This window comes from Schistocerca gregaria, chromosome 2, assembly GCF_023897955.1.
Source record: "Schistocerca gregaria isolate iqSchGreg1 chromosome 2, iqSchGreg1.2, whole genome shotgun sequence".
NCBI lineage: Eukaryota > Metazoa > Arthropoda > Insecta > Orthoptera > Acrididae > Schistocerca > Schistocerca gregaria.
Window position 1 is genome coordinate 479740893 of NC_064921.1, and position 20069 is coordinate 479760961.

Consider the following 20069-nt stretch of genomic DNA (forward strand, 5'->3'; position numbering starts at 1 on the left):
CCAGCTCTGTCAGTAATAACGGCCTTGATACGCCTGGGCAGTGAGTCAAACAGAGCCTGGATGGAGTGTACAGTTACAGCTGCCCATGCAGCTTCAACACGATACCACAGTTCATCAAGAGTAGTGACTGGCGTATTGAGCCAGTTGCTCGGCCACCATTGACCAGACGTTTTCAATTGGTGAGAGATCTGGAGAATGTGCTGGCCAAGGCGGCAGTCGAACATTTTCTGTATCCAGAAAGGCCCGTACAGGACCTGCAACATGCGGTCGTGCATTATCCTGCTGAAATGTAGGGTTTCGCAGGGATCGAACGAAGGGTAGAGCCACGGCTCGTAACTCATCTGAAATGTAACGTCTACTGTTCAAAGTGCCGTCAATGCGAACAAGAGGTGATTGAGACGTGTAACCAATAGCACCCAATACCATCACGCCGGGTGATACGTCAGCTGAAAGTCCATGCTGCTGCAAACTTCGTCGAACTGTTCGAGCAGATGGTTGTTGTCTTGCAAACGTCCCAATCTGTTGACTCAGGGATCGAGACGTGGCTGCACGTTCCGTTACAGCTATGCGGATAAGATGCCTGTCATCTCGACTGCTAGTGATATGAGGCCGTTGGGCTCCAGCACGGCGTTCCGTATTACCCACCGATTCCATATGCTGCTAACAGTCATTGGATGTAGATCAACGCGAGCAGCAATGTCGCGATACGATAAACCGCAATCGCGATAGGCTACAATCCGACCTTCATCAAAGTCGGAAACGTGATGGTACCCATTTCTCCTCCTCACAAGAGGCATCACAACAACGTTCCACCAGGCAATGCCAGTCAACTGCTGTTAGTGTATGAGAAGTCGGTTGGAAACTTTCCTCATGTCAGCACGTAGTAGGTGTCGCCACCGGCGCCAACCTTGTGTGAATGCTCTGAAAAGCTAATCATTTGGATATCATAGCATCTTCTTCCTGTCGGCTAAATTTAGCTTCTGTAGCACGTCATCGTCGTGGTGTAGCAGTTTTAATGGCCAGTAGTGCAATTATAGTTAAATTTTCAAACTGCTGTAAAAATATCACTACTGGCTAGAATGACGTCAAATTGCAACGGAATATTGTCGGAGAAGGGGGGAAAACGTACGGTAGAAGTAAAATAGTTATAAAATGTAGCAATTATGGCATTTTAAGCACAATAATTTAATATTGGTCGATTACAAATGAAAAATGAATCATATAACAATGTCTAAAGTGTACGTTTGATGTTAAACTGTACTACTCAGTGTGAATGGAAGTACAGGTGTGATACTTTTAGTTACGAGAGCTCATCGACCACGGGAAGGTTATATCCCATCGGATGGGAAAAATCGGTTCTTAATTGTCCAAGGGCCGAAAACCGCATGAAAAGCTTGAATCACATCGGTTTTTAATTGTCCTGAGGCTAAAAACCGCATAAAAAGCATGAATCAAAATCAAATCAGATAATTAATTTCCGTGTGATTTACGCAAAACATGTCCAGTATGATGGCCACCGTTTTCTGCAACAAGTTGAAATCCAGAAACAGTACGTTTCACAAGTGATCGAAGTGTTTCTAGGGTCACGTTCAGAATGTGTTGCGCAATGCGTGACTTCAATGCAGCTTAGTTTGCAATCGGAACACTGAACACAACATCTTTCAGATAGCCCCACACCCAAAGTCACTCGGATTAAGATCAGGTGATGGGACGGCCAGGCTAGGGAGAAATGGCGGCTGATAATTCTAGCATTTACGAAATGGCACTTCAGCAGCTGCTTAACAGGATTTCCAGTATGCGAAGGTACGCAATCTTGCATAAAAATGATCCCATCCACACATCCATTCTGTTGCAGAGCTGGAATGACGTGGTTGCACAAAAGACACTCATAGCGCATGCCAGAGACGGTACAGGTAACAGGACCAGGAGCACCTGTCTCCTCTAGAAAATATCGCCCTGTAATAAATTATGCCGTAAACCCGCACCATACAGAGGTTTTCAGTATGAAGTGGTACTGATTGATTTGCGTGTGGATTTTACGTTGCCCATGTTCGACAATTCTGTGTATTAGCATATCCTGTCAGATGGAAGTGGGCTTCGTCTGTCCACAAAATCTTCGACGGCGCATCACTGCCCACTTCCATGCGAGCAAGAAATTCTAAAACAAAGGTCTTTCTTGCTCGCAGGTCAACACGAAGCAAATTGTGCACATGGGTAACTTTGATGTATAGTAAAGAAGGATGTTTCATAGGATTCTACGCATCGTGCTCACCGGTATGTTCAATGTTCGGGCAATTCTCTGTACACTACGCGTTTGCACCCCACCGCTCGTCTCTTCCTGCATTGCTGTGGCCACTGCTTCCAATGACGTCGAATCAGTTCGTTCCTTGCACACAAAAGAATCCGTCTTTTCGAATTTCCGAATCACTTTCTCCAGACCCACGGCAGCCATCGGACCAACGCCGTTTTTCAAACCATTAAGTGTCAGGAACTTCTGCAGAGCGACGTGTGCACAGTCATCATTCTAGTAATACAGCTTTACAAGCAGAGCATTGAGACAGTCATGGCGAACGTCGCAGACGGGAAAGGGGGAAAAGCCGCGTACCCTACGTGTTCATACCAACTTCAGTGGGTCGTGCGCATGACAGGCATTTACATTTACGTAATCTTACACTTACAGCGCCATCCATTGATCAATTTTCACACTATTTTTTTCTTCTGCCGTATGCTTTCCTCCCTTCTCCAATAATATTCCGTTGCAATTTGATGCCATTCTGACCGGTGCTTTCTACAGCGTTTTGAACGTCCAACTTCAATAACATCCTGTAATCTCCATATCAGCTACAAATTTAATAATGTATTCTGCCTGGTATAACGTACATAAGCGATCTGTAAGGTTTCGCTATTTGGTATCGTTCCTCTTGTTACAATTTCAATGGTCACCAGTGTATATCAAAAGAGTAATTGTTAGGCAGTTGACCTGCAGATTTTCAGTGCTGGAATACGCTACTAAGCACACGTTAAGTGTTTTCGTGGACTTTGGATATGGTTACTGCTGCTTGTAAGGAGTTCGCGAGACCTACACTGTAGTGGTGAAAGTCATGGGATACCTACTAATATAGCGTCGGACTTCCTTTTAGCCGGCGTAGTGCAGAAGCTGTACTTGGCGTGGACACAAGAAGTCGTTGGGAGTCCCCTACAGAAATATTGAGCGATGCTGCCTGCGTAGCCATCCATAATTGCGAAAGTGTTGCCTGTGCAGGATTTTGTGCACGACCTGACCTCGAGATTTTGTTCCATAAATGTTCGATTGGACTCGTATCGGTCGATCTGGGTAGCGAAATCAGTCGCTCGAATTGTCCAGAATGTTCTTAAAACCAGTCGCGAACAATTGTGGCTCAGTGAAATAGCGCATCATTGTTTGGGAACATGAAATCCGTGAATGGCTGCAAAAGGTCTCGAAGTAGTCGAACATAACAATTTTCAGCCAATTGTCGGATCACTTGGACCGGAGCACCGACTCCAGTCCATGTAAACACAGTTCACGCGATTATGGAGCATCAGCCTGCACAGTGCCTTGTTGACAACTAGGGTCCATGGCTTCGTGGGGGTCTGCGCCACACTCGAAACCTAACGTAGGCTGGCCGCTGTGGCCAAGCGGTTCCAGGTGCTTCAGTCTGGAACCGCCCGACCGCTACGGTCGCAGGTTCGAATCCTGCCTCGGGCATGGCTGTGTGTGATGTCCTTTGGTTAGTTAGGTTTAAGTAGTTCTAAGTTCTAGGGGACTGATGACCTCAGATGTTAAGTCCCATAGTGCTCAGAGCCATTTTTTGGCTCTTACCAGTTCAGATCGGGACTCATCTGACTAGGCTAGTTTTCCAGTCGTCTCTGGTCAAATCGATATGGTCACGAGCCCAGGAGAAGCGTTGCAGGCGACGTCGTGTGCACTCGTGCTAGTTGTCTGATGCCATAGCCGATTAATGCCGTATTTCGCCACACTGTCCTAACTGATACATTCGTAATACACCCCACATATATTTCTGCGCTTATTTCACGCAGGGTTGCTTGTCTGTTTGCAGACACAACTCTTAAGCAAACACGCTGCTCTCGGTCGGTAAGTGAAGGTCATCGGCCACTGCATTCCCTATGATGAAAGGTAATATCTGAAATTTGGTATTCTCGCCACACTCTTGACACACGGTATCTCGGAATATTCTATTCCCTAAGAGAATAGAAGCTTTCGAAATGTGGTGCGCTGAAGATTATATGGGTAGATCACATAACTAATGAAGTATTGAATAGGATTGGGGAGAAGAGAAGTTTGTGGCACAACTTGACAACAAGAAGGGATCGGTTGGTAGGACATGTTCTGAGGCATCAAGAGATCACCAATTTAGTATTGGAGGGCAGCGCGGAGGGTAAAAATCGTTGAGGGAGACCAAGAGATGAATACACCAAGCAGATTCAGAAGGATGTAGGTTGCGGGAGATGAAGAAGCTTGCACAGGATAGAGTAGCATGGGGAGCTGCTTCAAACCAGTCTCAAGACTGAAGACAACAACAACAACAACAACAACAACAACGATTTACGAAACTGAATATCGCATGCGTCTAGCCCCAACTAGCGTTCCGCATTCAAGGTCAGTGAATTCTCGGCATGCAGCCATAATCATGTCTGTAACATTTTCACGTGGATCACCTGAGAACAAATGACAGCTCCGTTAATGCACTGCCCTTTTATACCTTGTGTACGCGATACAGCCGCCATCTGTATATGTGCATATTGTAATCGATTGTCTCTCGTCAGCTAAGTGTATTTCGGCATGTGGCCGAAACCGATACGAACTGGTAAAGAAGGTCGCTTGTCACGCATATTTGACTGTTCCATATGATGGGGAGATATGCAGTTGGTGACGCCGGCTGGATATCGTTCTTTCGCTGGCCACTGAGTCGGCACCTCTTGTGCTGTGCCGCAGGATGAAGACTGCAGCCGGGGGCGCGTCGGCCGGGTCCGCTTGCCGACTGGTGGCGGCTTCGGCGCTGTGCGGCTCGGCGCTGGCGCTGCTGCTGCTGCTCTCCGTGACGGAGCGGCCGCCCCGCGCCCCGGTCTTCACGCAGGAGGAGGTGAGTACAGGAGGCCAGCGGCGCCTGGGCCGCCTTGCCAGGCTCCGACACAGTCCGAGCGGCAGCTGTGTATCTCACAAAAAATAGTACTGATAGCGCCGTAACAACCTGCGTATTTCCTCCTTCTGCTCTTCAAGTACTAGGTCTTTATTAGCCTGTGTTTATCTGCATCTACATCTACATGCATACCCCGCAAACCACCTGACGGTGTGTGGCGGAGGGTACTTAAAGTATCTCTATCGGTTCTCCCTTTTATTCCAGGCTCGTATTGTTCGTGGAAAGAAAGATTGACGGTATGCCTCTGTGTGGGCTCTAATCTCTCTGATTTTATCCTCATGGTCTCTTCGCGAGATATACGTAGGAGAGAGCAATATATAGCTTGACTCTTCGGTGAAGGTATGTTCTCGAAACTTCAACAAAAAGCCCGTACCGAGCTACTGAGCGTCTCTCCTGCAGAGTCTTCCACTGGATGTCTATCATCTCCGTAACGCTTTCGCGATTGCTAAATCATCCTGTAACGAAGCGCTCTGCTCTTCGTTGGATCTTCTCTATCTCCTCTATCAACCCTATCTGGTACAGATCCCACACTGGTGAGCAATTCTTTAAGCACTCGGCGAACAGGTGTACTGTAACCTACTGCCTTTGTTTTCGGATTGCATTTCCTTAGGATTCTTCCAAAGAATTTCAGTCTGGCATCTGCTTTACCGACGATCAACTTTATATGATCATTCCATTTTAAATCACTCCTAATGCCTACTCCCAGATAACATGGAATTAACTGCTTCCAGTTGCTGACATGCTATATTGTAGCTAAATGATAAGGGATCTATCTTTCTATGTATTCGCAGCACCTTACACTTATCTACATTGAGATTCAATTGCCATTCCCTGCACCATGCGTCAAATCGCTGCAGATCCTCCTGCATTTCAGTACAATTTTCCATTCTTACAACCTCTCGATATACCACAGTATCATCCGCAAAAAGCCTCAGTGAACTTCCGATGTTATCCCCAAGGTCATTTATGTATATTGTGAATAGCAACGGTCCTACGACACTCCGCTGCGGCACACCTGAAATCACTTTTACTTCGGAAGACTTCTTATGGTGGCCTTCTCTTCCTTGGCCTCCAGACTTCTTGAGCCTAGCGAACTGTAATTTCTGATTTTATAAAGTAATCTGTTGGAGTTCATTCGATCGAGATGTCAGCTCCATTTTCTCCTCTTGTTTTCAGTTTTCTGCTTGCATTAAATATGTTTCCTTCCTTTTTAATGTAGCTGTTCCTCTGTCTGCCTACTCTGATACAATCCTAATAAATCTTATTTCAGCTATCAGGATCTTTTTTGTCGTTTGCAAATGACCCACGACTCACTCCTGTAGAGTAGCTTTTGGATGGCCATTGCTTTATGAAAATCCATTCGTCTTATTTTTTGTGTTCTAATAGACCTGAGGATAGCAGCCAAGCCTCCCCCATCCTCACCTCTGTGGGAAGCAGGCAGGCAGGCAACGGACTGAAGAGACACTCTCCTTCCAGGAGATCCACGCTATCTTCTGACAGATTGTGCTCTTGAATGGAAGGGACACAAAGTCAAATACGTTTTAAAATTGGAGATAAGACGTTTTCAGTGGGCCCGACGAGGGAACAATTGGGGTCCTCTGCAGTACGTGGAACACTGTGAAATGACATGCAGTTTGCACGCATATAAAGAAAAAAATGGTTCAAATGGCTCTGAGCACTATGGGACTTAACATCTATGGTCATCAGTCCCCTAGAACTTAGAACTACTTAAACCTAACTAACCTAAGGAGATCACACAACACTCAGCCATCACGAGGCAGAGAAAATCCCTGACCCCGCCGGGCGTGGGAAGCGAGAACGCTACCGCACGACCACAAGATGCGGGCCGCATATAAAGAACCGCGAGTGAACTGCAACACCCTTTCTGACTCCCCTGTTACTGATGAAAGTTACTGCTAGGTCTCCATTTATATCTGACAAGGTTGTCTTTCTTCTGTTTATCGAAGGAGTTTTCCAGATCAACAAATGCTAAGTGGGAGCCTCTATAAAATTTTTATGTGTTTCATAACAAATACTACATCTACTATTGATCTTCCTCTGCGGAAAGCCGGTTATTCTTCACTTCATAAACACTTTGATACTGTTTTCCATCTGCTATTCAGTGTCCTAGAGTATGCCTTGTCTACCGCGTCCAAATTCTACTTACCTAATGAAGAAACAAAAATCTAAAATACCATAAGTTACCAAACATGAACCGGAGATCTTTGAAATGTCCCTGTCGTCCGTGCCTCGGAGCTTTCGTGGTGTCGCGCAAAATCACACTCGCGTCGTCGGCCAGAATCCACGCACTCTTGGCGATGTGCCATGCGGGAGACAAATTACGTGACGCGTTGCTCCGGAGATTGGAAATACTGTTAGCGGACTTGAATAAAAGTTTCCAGTCTGGATTTGAACTCTGGGACAAGGTTAAACTTCAGTATTTCGAAGTCAGTAACTGAAAGCCTTGCAGCAGGAAGATTCCCATATCCAACCACTAGATTGGAGAGCTACAGTTCAATACACCGCTTTGACCTGGTTCCTAGCAGCTTCTGGTGGTAATGTCACACCAAGGAAAGAGGAGTACAAGTTAACGTCAATAGTCACACAGAAACACCACATTCACGTAGGAAAATACTATAATTTATTTGCTTCAAAGAAAATCTCGCCAAGTCATTCTCGTTAACTAAACAGCACAGTCCATTTAGCTACATGACTCTACACACTAATTTGAAGTCTCTGTCTATTGAATGTCTGTACGTTTGATAAACGGTAACAACATCCTAGAAAACTAAATGACTCAACCCGAAACACACATTCACATGCGCGAACGCACTTTCTAATTCTTTTAATGTTCCGCACTGCAAATCAGACCAGCATCTAGACGTGGCCAGGAAATAATATATTATAGAGATACTTCTTATCACCACTCAGAGCTGATTTCCACTACGGTATCGACTCCACAGGGGAGCAGAAGACCTCAGCAGATATAGCGGGTGTAACGTATAAGCGCAGATATTTCTGTTGGTGACTGAGGACAGCGTACAGAACAATATTACATCAGTATTTTTCATTTGCAGACTAATAAGTACCGATATTAAAATTCGTTTCTAGCTTTATTAGTACCTCCAAGTATACAGTATGTGATCAAAAGTATCCGGACACCTGGCTGAAAATGACTTAAAAGTTCGTGGCGCCGTCCATCGGTAATGCTGGAATTAAGTATGGTGTTGACACACCCTTAGCCTTATGACAGCTTTCACTCTCGCAGGCATACTTTCAAACAGGTGCTGGAAGATTTCTTGTGGAATGGCAGCCCATTCTTCACGGAGTGCTGCACTGACGAGAGGTATCGATGTCGGTCGGTAAGGCCTCGAACGAAGTCGGCGTTCCAAAACATCCCAAAGGTGTTCTGTAGGATTCAGGTCAGGACTCTGTGCAGGACAGTCCATTACAGGGATGTTATTGTCATGCAACCACTCTGCCATAGGCCGTCCATAATGAACGTGTGCTGGATCCTATTGAGAGATACAATCGTCATCCCCGAATTGCTCTTCAACAGTGGGAAGCAAGAAGGTGCTTAAAACATCAATGTAGGCTGTGCTGTGAGAGTGCCACGCAAAACAAGGGGTGCAAGCCCCTTCCATGAAAAACACGACCACAACATAACACCACCGCCTCCGAATTTTACTGTTGACACTACACACGCTGGTGGCAGATGACGTTCGCCGGACATTCGCCATACCTACACCCTGAAGTCGTATCGCCACCCTGTGTATCGTGGTTCGTCACTCCACACAACGTTTTTTCACTGCTCAATCGTCCAATGTTTACGCTCCTTACACCAAGCGAGGCGTCGTTTGGCATTTACCGGCGTGATGTGTGGCTTATGAGCAGCCGCTCGACCACGAAATCCAAGTTTTCTCACCTCCTGCCTAACTGTCATAGCAGTTGCAGTGGATCCTGATACAGTTCGGAATTCCTATGTGATGGTCTAGATAGATGTCTGCCTATCACACAGCACGACCCTCTTTAACTGTCGGCGGCCTGTCAGTCAACAGTCGAGGTTGGCCTGAACGCTTTTGTGCTGTACGCGTCCCTTCACGTTTCCACTTCACTATCGCATCGGAAACAGTGGACCTAGGGATGTTTAGGAGTGTAGAAATCTGGCGTACAGATGTATGACACAAGTGACACCCGATCACCTGACCACGTTCGAAGTCCGTTCCGCGGAGCGCCCTATTCTGCTCTCTCACGATGTCTAATTACTACACAAGTCGTTGATATGGAGTACCTGGCACTATGCGGTAGCAAATTCACTTAATATGAAAAACGTATGGTTTTGGGGGGTGTCCGGATACTTTTGACGACAGTGTATGTGGCAAGAGTGGCATGCTTACGACTTTCCCCAGGGCAGCATGCCACGCGTTGAAATGTGGTCGTGTGGACGCAGAACGGTTAGTCCGACAGGCGCTATTAAACCCCTTGAGTGCGAGGTCACTTCAATCTTTAGTAAGGCTCACTGTGTTAACATTTATGAGAAGAAAGATATTGGCTGTTAGTAACTCACCATATGCATCAGGGGGCGACAAAAAAATTGGTATCTGATAAGTTCAGAGATCAACCTTCTATGGAATGTATGTACTGCACTTCAAAAAATGGACATCATCGGCATTCAAGAAACGTTCAAAACAAGCAATTAACTTGCACCATGAACACTGAATGAAAAGTGGCATAGTGATCACAAAGATTCACACTATCAAGATCGAACTCCTTGGGTGTTACAAACGGTACAGGACGTTCTGCTGAGTATCACTTTTAAAGAATTCTTATAGCATCATACTGGTGTAACAAGGTGATGAGCACTGATGGAATTTGATGACATGCAACCGAATGTAAAACAGTCTGTCGTGGAGCTTATCGTCAAACTGGCTATGCTTTAAGTCGTAGCTGCAGATACTGCAAAAAAAAAGTTTTATGCACACAGAAGAAACAAATACACACGGGCCGAATTTGTCCAGTGGTTCCAGGTGGTACACGTTTGGGAGTGATAATTTGCTCTAAAGGAGAATGATCTTTAAATGAAGACCAGGAATCGAGCAAAAGTTATTTTGACCAGTTATTGGCCGAATGTAGTGCTCATACAATAGCAGTTGCACCAGACGTCTACCCAAATTACTAACCGGTGGTTTGCGGGCGCGGAGTTGGCGCCCGACAGCGCCGCCCTGATGTGCTATATCGGGTCCACATCAGGCGAAGACATCAACGTGAGTTCATAATCACGCTTCTCAAACCACTGTAGCATGATTCTAGACTTCTGACACGCACAGTTATCCTGTAGGAAGATGCCATCGCCTTTGGGAAAGACGTCGACCGTGAACGGGTGCAGGTGCTCCGGGGCACGCTAACAACAAGCTTTGCCATCTGCAGACGCACATTCGCAGGCGCCGGTCCATAACAACCTGCCTTGTGTCAAAGTCGCTCGTGCCAGCCGATTTGTGCATTTGCGATTTGTATCGTCGCTGGAATGAATCTCCATTCCCCTGTGCACCGCTTATATTTTTTCCTCGCTGTGTCCGCATAGCTACCAGGCGACATTCACCTCGCAGTGAGCAATGCTCATAATGTGTTTGCTCATCAGTGTAGGATTCCAGTTATGTGCATCGTGCGAAGACCCTTCTTGGAAACGAGAAACGCCGGCTCTTTTTTTAAGTTGCTTAGTACAATTCGTTGCTCCAGCTTCCAACGGTGCAATACCCCTAGAAATGGCGCGAGTCTTTCACAGATATCTTTAGTCTCTCATACTTGCCTCATCTGCTCCATTTGCGCTTCCGCCGTTGAACGATTTTATTTATTTTTTTAATTCTGCTACCAATCTTAGTGTTTACCAATTCGGCGTTAATTTGATGATCCAGAGATGAAATACGTTACGATCTTCCACACTGTAATAATTTAAGAAAACAGGGTTCAGTCGATGTTCTGGTGTGACTGAATAAATGATTTAGACCGCTTACTGATTTTACAAGCGTTCATAACATACAATTTCCTGTCAGACTGATACGCAAAATTTTTATTTCGAGTTCATTGAACCCTTCTCACATTGCTCTCCTTGCGTGACATAACGAACTGTCTAGAGTCAACAAACGGGGAGAAAGAGTGGTTATAGCTGAATTAAAAAAAAAGACTGAGAAAATACATCACACTGGCGTAACATTCTGTAATATTTATTATACTGTATAATATAATTATTTACAAACGGGTTTTCGGCTGTTACACCAACATAATGTACAAAGATAAATACGGGTGGCTGTAAAATTTTTGTGGAATCTTAGACATAAAACTTCGTGCATCTTTGATCCCAGAAAAATTTCACAGCCATATCTTTGTACCTGACCATGGCATAATATTCCAAAGTCTATTTTGAAATAATGAATATTGTAGAACGTTACATCAGTATCGTGTGTTTTTCCATTCATAATGTATAAAATATTCTACAAATATCCAAAGGAACAGTCTGTTAATGAAATTTAATCAACATGACTCCAGTTGCTGAAGTCTATGTAAAAAGAGAAGCAAAAAAATTGCCCGGCCCGAATGATTGAGTCCAAGAACAAGGCACTGCGCATGCCAAGTTCAGAACTGCCAGTGTTCACAACACTAGCGGTCAGTGGAGCTTCATCGTCAAAGAGAAGCAATATAATAGTTAGAATGCAGTATATGTAGAGATTAATTCCTATTTAACTCATCGTTTCATTTGTTTTGAAAATCATTATTCGAGCACGAAGACAAGGTTGAAATATGAGAAATTCACGTCGGTAGAATTACTACAGCGATGAGCGTTCCACATCTGTTGCAATGAAAAAAGGAAAAAAAAACCTGAATGAAATATCCAACGATCAACTAAAACAAATTACTTCCACCCCGATCAGCTGCAGACAGAGAAAATAAGTGGATAGGCTGAAGGTTTAGGAATGTAAAGGACGAACGTTCGAATCTAAAAGGAGTCAAGTCATTTTTTTATTCAGACGTGTGTAATATTTTAAACGTTAATTCTCTACGAATTGTTCAGTTTTGAGCGTTTCTTGGTTCCACATTCTTTCAAAAGATTCCATTTCATGATAGTCTAATCCTTAAACAAACACTCATAGTAAAAATATTGAAAATGGATGTGTTTATCTGTAATTACTTCGACCGCCACCTGGTGTGTCTATAGTTTTTAGCTAACGAAACTATCAGCTGATTGGCTTATGTCATAGATCTACTTCAAAATGGTGACGTGAAAATTCGTGAGCGAGTAATTGCTGCCTCTGAAAACCGGTGTTAGTGCATCTAAGGCAAGACGTCCATATGGTGTTCATGCTTCCACAGCATGGAGACGGATTAGCTGATTTAGAGATAATGGATAGGTAGCGAGATGTCCAGTACGTGGAAAACCTCGAGTCTCTCTACACACAGATAAGATAAAGAATTGGTCATGGCGGCCCAGAATGCCCCTTTGTCAGTTATCCGGGAAGTAAGGAGAGCTTCACATCTCCTGGGTTCGTCGAGAACTGCTCTCACAAAATTAAAGGACCGTGGAATCAGGGACATGTCGTGCTCTTATCAAAGGACCGTTGCCTGACGATCAAGCCGTGGATAGACTATCACTTTTTAGTTCTTGGGAAGATGTCGATTGGAGAGAAGTCATTTTCTCCGAGTGCAAAACTGAGTACACGAGCAGAGGTCCTGGCTTGTTTACCGCATAGATGGGCAATGGTATGATGCACGCTTCGTGGCCACACACGTTAGAAGAGGACGCATAAGAATGGAATTCTGGGGCAGGATGTCTTAAATGTGTGCAGGAACTTACGAATGTATCCAGGGTAAGTTCAGTTCATCATGCTATGAACGTTTCCCTGAAAATGTAACCGTCCCTGGAGCTCGACATTGGCACCCCGAACGACGTCTCACTTACCAACATGGTAATCATCCATCACACACTAGCATTAGGATTCAGAGCTGGTTTCAAAGGAGGGAGCATATTATTCAGTGCCTTCCGTGGCCTGCATAGTTACCTGATCTCAATCCTATAGAGCACGTCTGGGCTCAACTTAAGAAGACTCTGCGGGACAGGTGGCCAGACCCTTTTCCAGTCGTTGTGAATGCCCTATGGGATTTGGTTCATTCATCATGTGAGAGAATTGTCATGGATGAGAACTTTTTCCATAGACTTGTAGACCTATGCCTTGAAGGATTGAAGCTGTTCTTGATGCCAATGGCGTGTGGACAGAATACTAAAGCTATACGTAGGCAACTCTACATTTTATTTCATTTTGCTGTAGAAGGCCTACATAGTTATTAGGCCAACAATATTAATTTCAAAGTACAAATCTACTTGCTACTATATTATTTTTATGGGAGGTCAGATGAATATCACTCTCCAAGAATGATTATTTTTTTATTATGGAAGGCAGATAAATTTTACCTTCCAAGGAAGATTATTTTTAGACGTCAGTCACAAAGCGTAATAAATCATTTAGTGAAGAGAATATTGAAAAAGTAAAAAAAGGAAATTATAATTTAATAACAAAAAGGAATTAAAGCACAAAACATTTGCGACGCGAAAAAAAAGCTGCGGTGAGAGTCGATCCGATACGTACTACAGCTACCCGTACAGTAAGCTGACACACTACCAAGCAGCTACCGACCCCTTATTTTTAGCGTGGTTGTCGAATAGGCCTGCCGTAATTGAAGAACAAATATTAAACTGGAAACAACAAATACTGGAGAGCACATCCAGCCGCTAGTGTAAACCGGGCATCAGATACGTTTCTCTTTGATGAAAACTATACAGACACCATGTGGTGGTAATTACAAATACATCCACCCATTTTCAATATTTTTACTGTGACCATTTGTTTCTTTAATGACTAAACCACTACAAAATGGAGTCTGTTGAAAGATTGTGGAAGCTAGAAAAGCCCACAACTGCACAATTTGTAGCGAAATAAGGTTTAAAATATCACCTGCACAGGTTTAAATAAAAAAAATGGCAATTGATTCCAGTTAGATTCAAACGCTCGTCCTTTACTTTCGTAAATCGTCAGTCCATCCACTCAGCCGTTGCAACAGGTGTGAAGTTCTGTATTCTTGTTGAAACTGTAGTGTGATGAATCTTGTTTTACAGATGATGTAAATTTTATCGGTTTACATTAATTTACATCAGCAAGCTGTTGATTGTCTAACACGCTCAAAGCAGCCAGGTGTTTCACGAACAACGGCTGAGTTTCAGTCAAACGGGCAACCAGCTCGTCTACAGTGTCTGTCGACTTCTTATTTCCTGTACAACAAACTTCCATCACCACCATGTCGCCCCCCCCACACACAAAGAAATCCGGAGAATGTGATGACCACGAAGTTGGCCCTTCCCTCCCAAACCAATGATAGGGGCAAACAGTGTCCAAATGTTGTCTGATATCAACGGAAAAGCGTTGTGCGAGCATGTCATGCTGGGCCCGTAATCGTTGTTTGGCTGCTAGTGGGACATTCTCCAGCGTTTTCGTTAATATTTCACGGAGAAAGATGCGGTAATTTCCTCCGCCGAACGTGTTGGACAGAACACACAGCCCAGTATGATGGTCGTGAACAATACTAGCCCACAAATTTATGTTAAATCTTTGTTAATGGTGGAACGCACGAGCTGTTTTAGGATTTTCCAACTTTCAGCTACTGGTATTGTGGCTGTTGAATATTCCTTCCGTTCCAAAGATAGCCTCTTCGGTATTGAAGACACGTGTTTGGGAGTTCGGGATGTTTACCATAAGCTGCAGGCACCATTGGCAGAATACCCCGCACTACGGAAAGTCACCAGGTAATAGATCTTATACATTTGCATACTTGCATGTATCCCGTCTCGGGCAGGACGTCACACACATTGGTGTTGATCCTTAGCTATGAATCATGAGCTGGTGCTGGGGTTGTCTACATTTCGCTGTAACACAGCTTCGTCAAACTGAACAGTTCGCACACTGCAAGATCTACCAATTCCGGTCGGTTTGGTCTAAGGGATCCTGTTTTATGAAGTTGGTGATTAAGTCTTCTAAGTGTGATATGACCTGAAATGTGAAATGATTTGGTAACATCCTCCCCGGATATCGTTCTGAGCAGAGGCGTCTTGCTGCTCGACTGTTGCATCGTGCCTCCTCATAAATGATACATATCAGCTACTTTGGCTAGAGTGTAATCAGCCATCGAGAACCTGTGAACATCAGTAGAAACTTTCATGTAAACACAAAATAACATAAACAATAATAACGTTATTATTTGTCCAGGGATGCAGACACTGCTGGCAATGAGTTGTGTACCATAGGGGACCTTAGCTATTAAGTATGTTATGTTATGTTAACCGGGGACCTAGAAACGACGGAGAGGCTCTGTCCCCGCCGCAGCCGCAGTGGGTCGCAACCCCACGACGACTATGGCAGTCCACATCACCCCTCTGCCGTCCCACAGCGAACCCAGGTTTATTGTGCGGTTCGGCCCCCGGTGGACGCCCCAGGGAACGTCTCAGACCAGACGAGTGTAACCCCTATGTTTGCGTGGTAGAGTAATGGTGGTGTACCCGTACGTGGAAACATACGTCCAAATCCAAATGGCTCTGAGAACTATGGGACTTAACATGTGAGGTCATAAGTCCCCTAGACTTAGAACTACTTAAACCTAACTAACCTATTGACATCAAACATCCATGCCCGAGGCAGGATTCGAACCTGCGACCGTAGCGGTCGCGCGGTTCCATACTGAAGCGCCTAGAAGCATACGTCCATTATGGCATCTGTAGTTTAGGAAAGCTTTTGACAATGTTGACTTGACAGCGCACTTTGTAATTCTGAATGCATCATTGGATAAAATACAGGAAGGAAAGATTATCTACAACTTGTATCCAAACAAGATTTCACTTATAAAAGTCGAAGGACTTGAAAGGGAAGCAGTAGTTGAGACGGGAGTGAGACAGGACTGTAGTCTTTCCCGAAAGTTTTTCAATATGCACATCGAGGAAGTAGTAACGAAAACTAAGGAGAAATTTGGAAAGGGATTTAAAATTCTGGGAGAAGAAATAAAATCTCTTGAGATTTGGCGATAACAGTGGTATTCTGTCATGGACAAAAAGGAATCGGAAGAACAACTGAATTGAATGACTATTCTCTTGAAAAGAGGTTATCGGCATGCATGCGTATCTAATACGTTCCAAAACGCCGCCCATAAAAGCAGGATTTTCCAGTTCTCATAAGTCGGATTGTATTGGTAATAAAAAGATAAGATCAACTGTTTTGCATAGCCCTTTGGTTAGGGACAATTTATAACCCAACAAAGGGGTCGTCTTAGTGTCACTATCCAAGTATGAATATTACACGCTTCCTCGTGCTTAGGTAAATGGAGCAAATAGGTTTGTTCTTATTGTATTTGATGTGGTCAGCTGTATGTTTGATGGGAATTACGGCGGCACCATTAGCTCATGTGCGCTCCCTCGGAAAAACTCACGAAAAGGGCTTTTTACTATATTTTCGACATCACCAACGGACCAAACCCAGCCGAGGATTCCACGACGGCTATGCACAGCAAACGGCTGACATTTTTAGGATACATTCCAATGATCACGACCTTGAACGAAAATTTTCGTGATATTTTTATCCGTTTGCAAGATACAGATGTTAAAAGTTACCCTTCTTCTACACGTAAAATCCGGTATGAGGTGAAACTAAATATTTTAATATTTTAAAGGTATATTCTCTAGGCATTTATCCAGAAGAACCGTTTCCCAGTTTTCAAAACTCTTCATCTGATATCGAGAAACACCTCAAAAATTTATATTTTGGATACCAAAACCCAGCTACAGATTCCAAAACGCCTATGCACACTAATGGATATAATTTTTACGATGTGTTTCTAAGACCCCGATCTAGACCAACTTTGAAACTTTACTTCATATCTTTATTCGTTTCCGAGATAGAGTTTCAAAGTAACCCTACTTCTACACGTAAAATACGTTAAATCCCTTGTGCGGCGAAAACATATACTTTGCAGTGACGTAGCACGGAGAAATATGCTGTAAAGTGTCTCCATTGTCAATTGGAGACCCTGTGTTTTAGTACTGAAGAACACGTAAAATCTTTTTCCACGTCGCAGTTGACCAGAGGTTAAAATTAATTTTGCGGTATTTCTTTTCATATGAGTTACATGCCCTGGCGCAGAAGCCAAAAGAAGGGAACCAGTAGAAAAATGCTCCTATCGGAGAACAAAAAAATTCGAACATGTTTCTGCTTAAATTTTGGCATGCGATTATATTCGCGTTTTTTTACGCTGAGAGCAAAGAGGGTAAAGTAAAAAATACTGGAAGATAGTAGACAGTAGCTGTGTCGTAGAAAAGGCGAAGGAAATAATAGAAGTGTGACAGAAAGAGAGGGGCACAGTGGGAGTGGAATATAGCTGACAGTCACAAAAGAGTGCTAGGAAGAATGAAGGAGACTGTGCCAGCTGGGGAGGAACAAAGAGAAAGAGAAAGTGGAAGTGGATGACAGGTAGTGATAGTGAGACACATAATATGTGACAGAGGCACCAAGGAAAAGAGATAGCCGGCCGCGGTGGCCGTGCGGTTCTAGGCGCTTCATTCCGGAACCGCGAGACTGCTACTGTCGCAGGTTCGAATCCTGCCTCGGGCATGGATGTGAGTGATTTCCTTAGGTTAGTTAGGTTTAAGTAGTTCTAAGTTCTAGGGGACTGATGACCTCAGATGTTAAGTCCCATAGTGCTCAGAGCCATTTGTTTTTTTTTTTTTGAAAAGATAGATAGTGACAGTGAGAACAGACAGCAACAGTAGGAAGAAAGGAGTGCGATATTAGCATTAGGAGTGAGCAAGAGGGAGACAGTCACAGTGAGAGGGGACTGTAGTAGTATAACAGAATGAAGGGGACTAATGCTGTGACACAGGAGACAGAGAAAGAGGCACAAAGAGATAATGACAATGAGTCTGGCCGAATAAGCGTATGAGAAATGGCGACTGGGAGTGGATGTGTAAGAGCGACTTACAGCGATGGACCAGTGGGTGGGGATGAGTTATAGCTAATGGAGTTTGTGAGAGTCTGAGGTGAGTTGCATGTTTTTTTTTTTTTTTTTAAAAAGCGCGAATATGTTCTCGTGCAAAATTTTGGCGAAAATTTTAAAGGTGCCGAAGAAGCTAGAATGAGGCAGTTGGCATCCCATTTTTCAATCAGTCCTTAAAATAAACAGGAACGTATTCGCATTTTTTATTCTCGGATAGGAGCATTTTTCCTCTAGTAAGATGAAGATCGACAAAATTAAAACGATGATAGTAAAATAAAATCAAGTGATGGTGAGGTAACACTAAAAGTAGTATAGCCTAGACGAGTATAGATATTTGGCAGCAAAGTAGCAGAAGATGGGCGAAGCAGAATGGTAACAGCGAAAAAAACATTTCTGCAAAAGTTATATTTGTTAGCATAGAATACAAATTTAAATGTTTCGAAGTCTTTACTGAAGGTTTTTGTGCGCATTGTTTGCTTCGTTTATAGAATTTGTGTATTTAAAGAAGCTTTTATTCTCTAAAGGTGGTAGGGATAAAATCCAGGAAGCGAGATGTCATTTACAGCTTGTACAAAAACCAGAGCGCTGTGTAAGGTAAGCTTCAGTTAAGAAGGAAATGAGACCGGGTTGTAATCTGTCCTCAATGTTATTCAATCTGTGTATTCAGCAAGCATTACAGGAAACCAAGATGAAATTTCAAAAGCGCATTAAAGTACAAGAAGCAAAAAAAAAACTTTGAGGTTTGCTGACGACGTAATTTTGAGATAGCAAATGACTTGCAAGAGCAGCCCCACAGAATAAGCAGTGTCTTGAGGTTACAAAATGAACATCAATAAAAATAAAATATGGGCAATAGAATGTAGTCGGGCGATGCTGAGGGAATTAGATTAGGAAACGAGACAGGAAAAGTAGATGAGTTCTGTTACATAGGCAGCAAAGTAACTGATGACGGCCGAGGTAGAGGGAATATAAAAAGTGGACTAGAAATAACAGGAAAGGCTTTTCTTAAAAGGCGAAATTTGTTAATCTTGAATATAAATTTAAGTGTCAAGATTTTCTGAAGGTATTACTCTGGACTGTAGTCCTGTACGGAAGTGAAACTTGAGCGATAGGTGGCTCAGAGAAGAGGAGAATGTAGGCTTGTGATACGTGGTGCTACAGTAGTAAATAATGGAAAGGGACTGAATCGAATTGCGAAAAAAAGAAAAAAAAACATGAGTAAATGAAGTGAAGATTAGATGGGTAGATCAAAAATAATGGAAATGTACTGAATCGAATTGGAAAACAAAGAAAAAAACCTGAGCAAATGTATAGAGGAGTAAGAATTTTGGAGGGGACCAAGGTTCGAATACACTAACAAGGTTCAAATGGATGTAAGTTGCGGTAGTTATGCAGTGGCTTCTCTGCATCAACTCGTGTGTATAACTGCATCAACCTAGTCTTCAGACTGACACAACAGCCACAACATCACTGGAAACATTTAAGAAGTAATCTTCCGAAACGTCCTAAAGTGGAATGATTACATAAAACTATTTGTAGGTAAACCAGATAACAGCCAAGTATTAAATCTTAAGAAAATTTGATGCCCGATGAAACAAATGAGATACTGAACACTCGTTCGACAGATTCCTGAGCACTGCTAGTCACTCTAGGTTCCTTGTCAGGTAGGATTAGTAGAGGAAGTAGAGAAAATCCAATGAAAATGCGGCGCGCCTCTTCATAGGTTCTATTAGCAAGTTACGTAGAGTTATAAGATGCTCATCTAACTCCAGTTGCAGATTCTGCACGAGAGCCGTTGAGCACAGCTGATAT

At 43.6% G+C, this 20069-nt stretch overlaps 1 protein-coding gene across 2 annotated transcripts in view; it reads left to right on the top strand.

Moving 5' to 3' along the window:
• The window catches only part of LOC126327292 (galactoside 2-alpha-L-fucosyltransferase SEC1-like), a 128047-nt gene that overhangs the window by 34335 nt on the left and 73643 nt on the right, over positions 1 to 20069 (top strand). For both annotated transcript variants that reach the window (XM_049995875.1, XM_049995876.1), the window contains exon 2: positions 4976 to 5123. In XM_049995875.1, the coding sequence (XP_049851832.1) occupies positions 4977 to 5123 (147 nt within the window). In that variant the 5' untranslated portion in view covers position 4976. The remainder of the gene's footprint in view (positions 1 to 4975; positions 5124 to 20069) is intronic.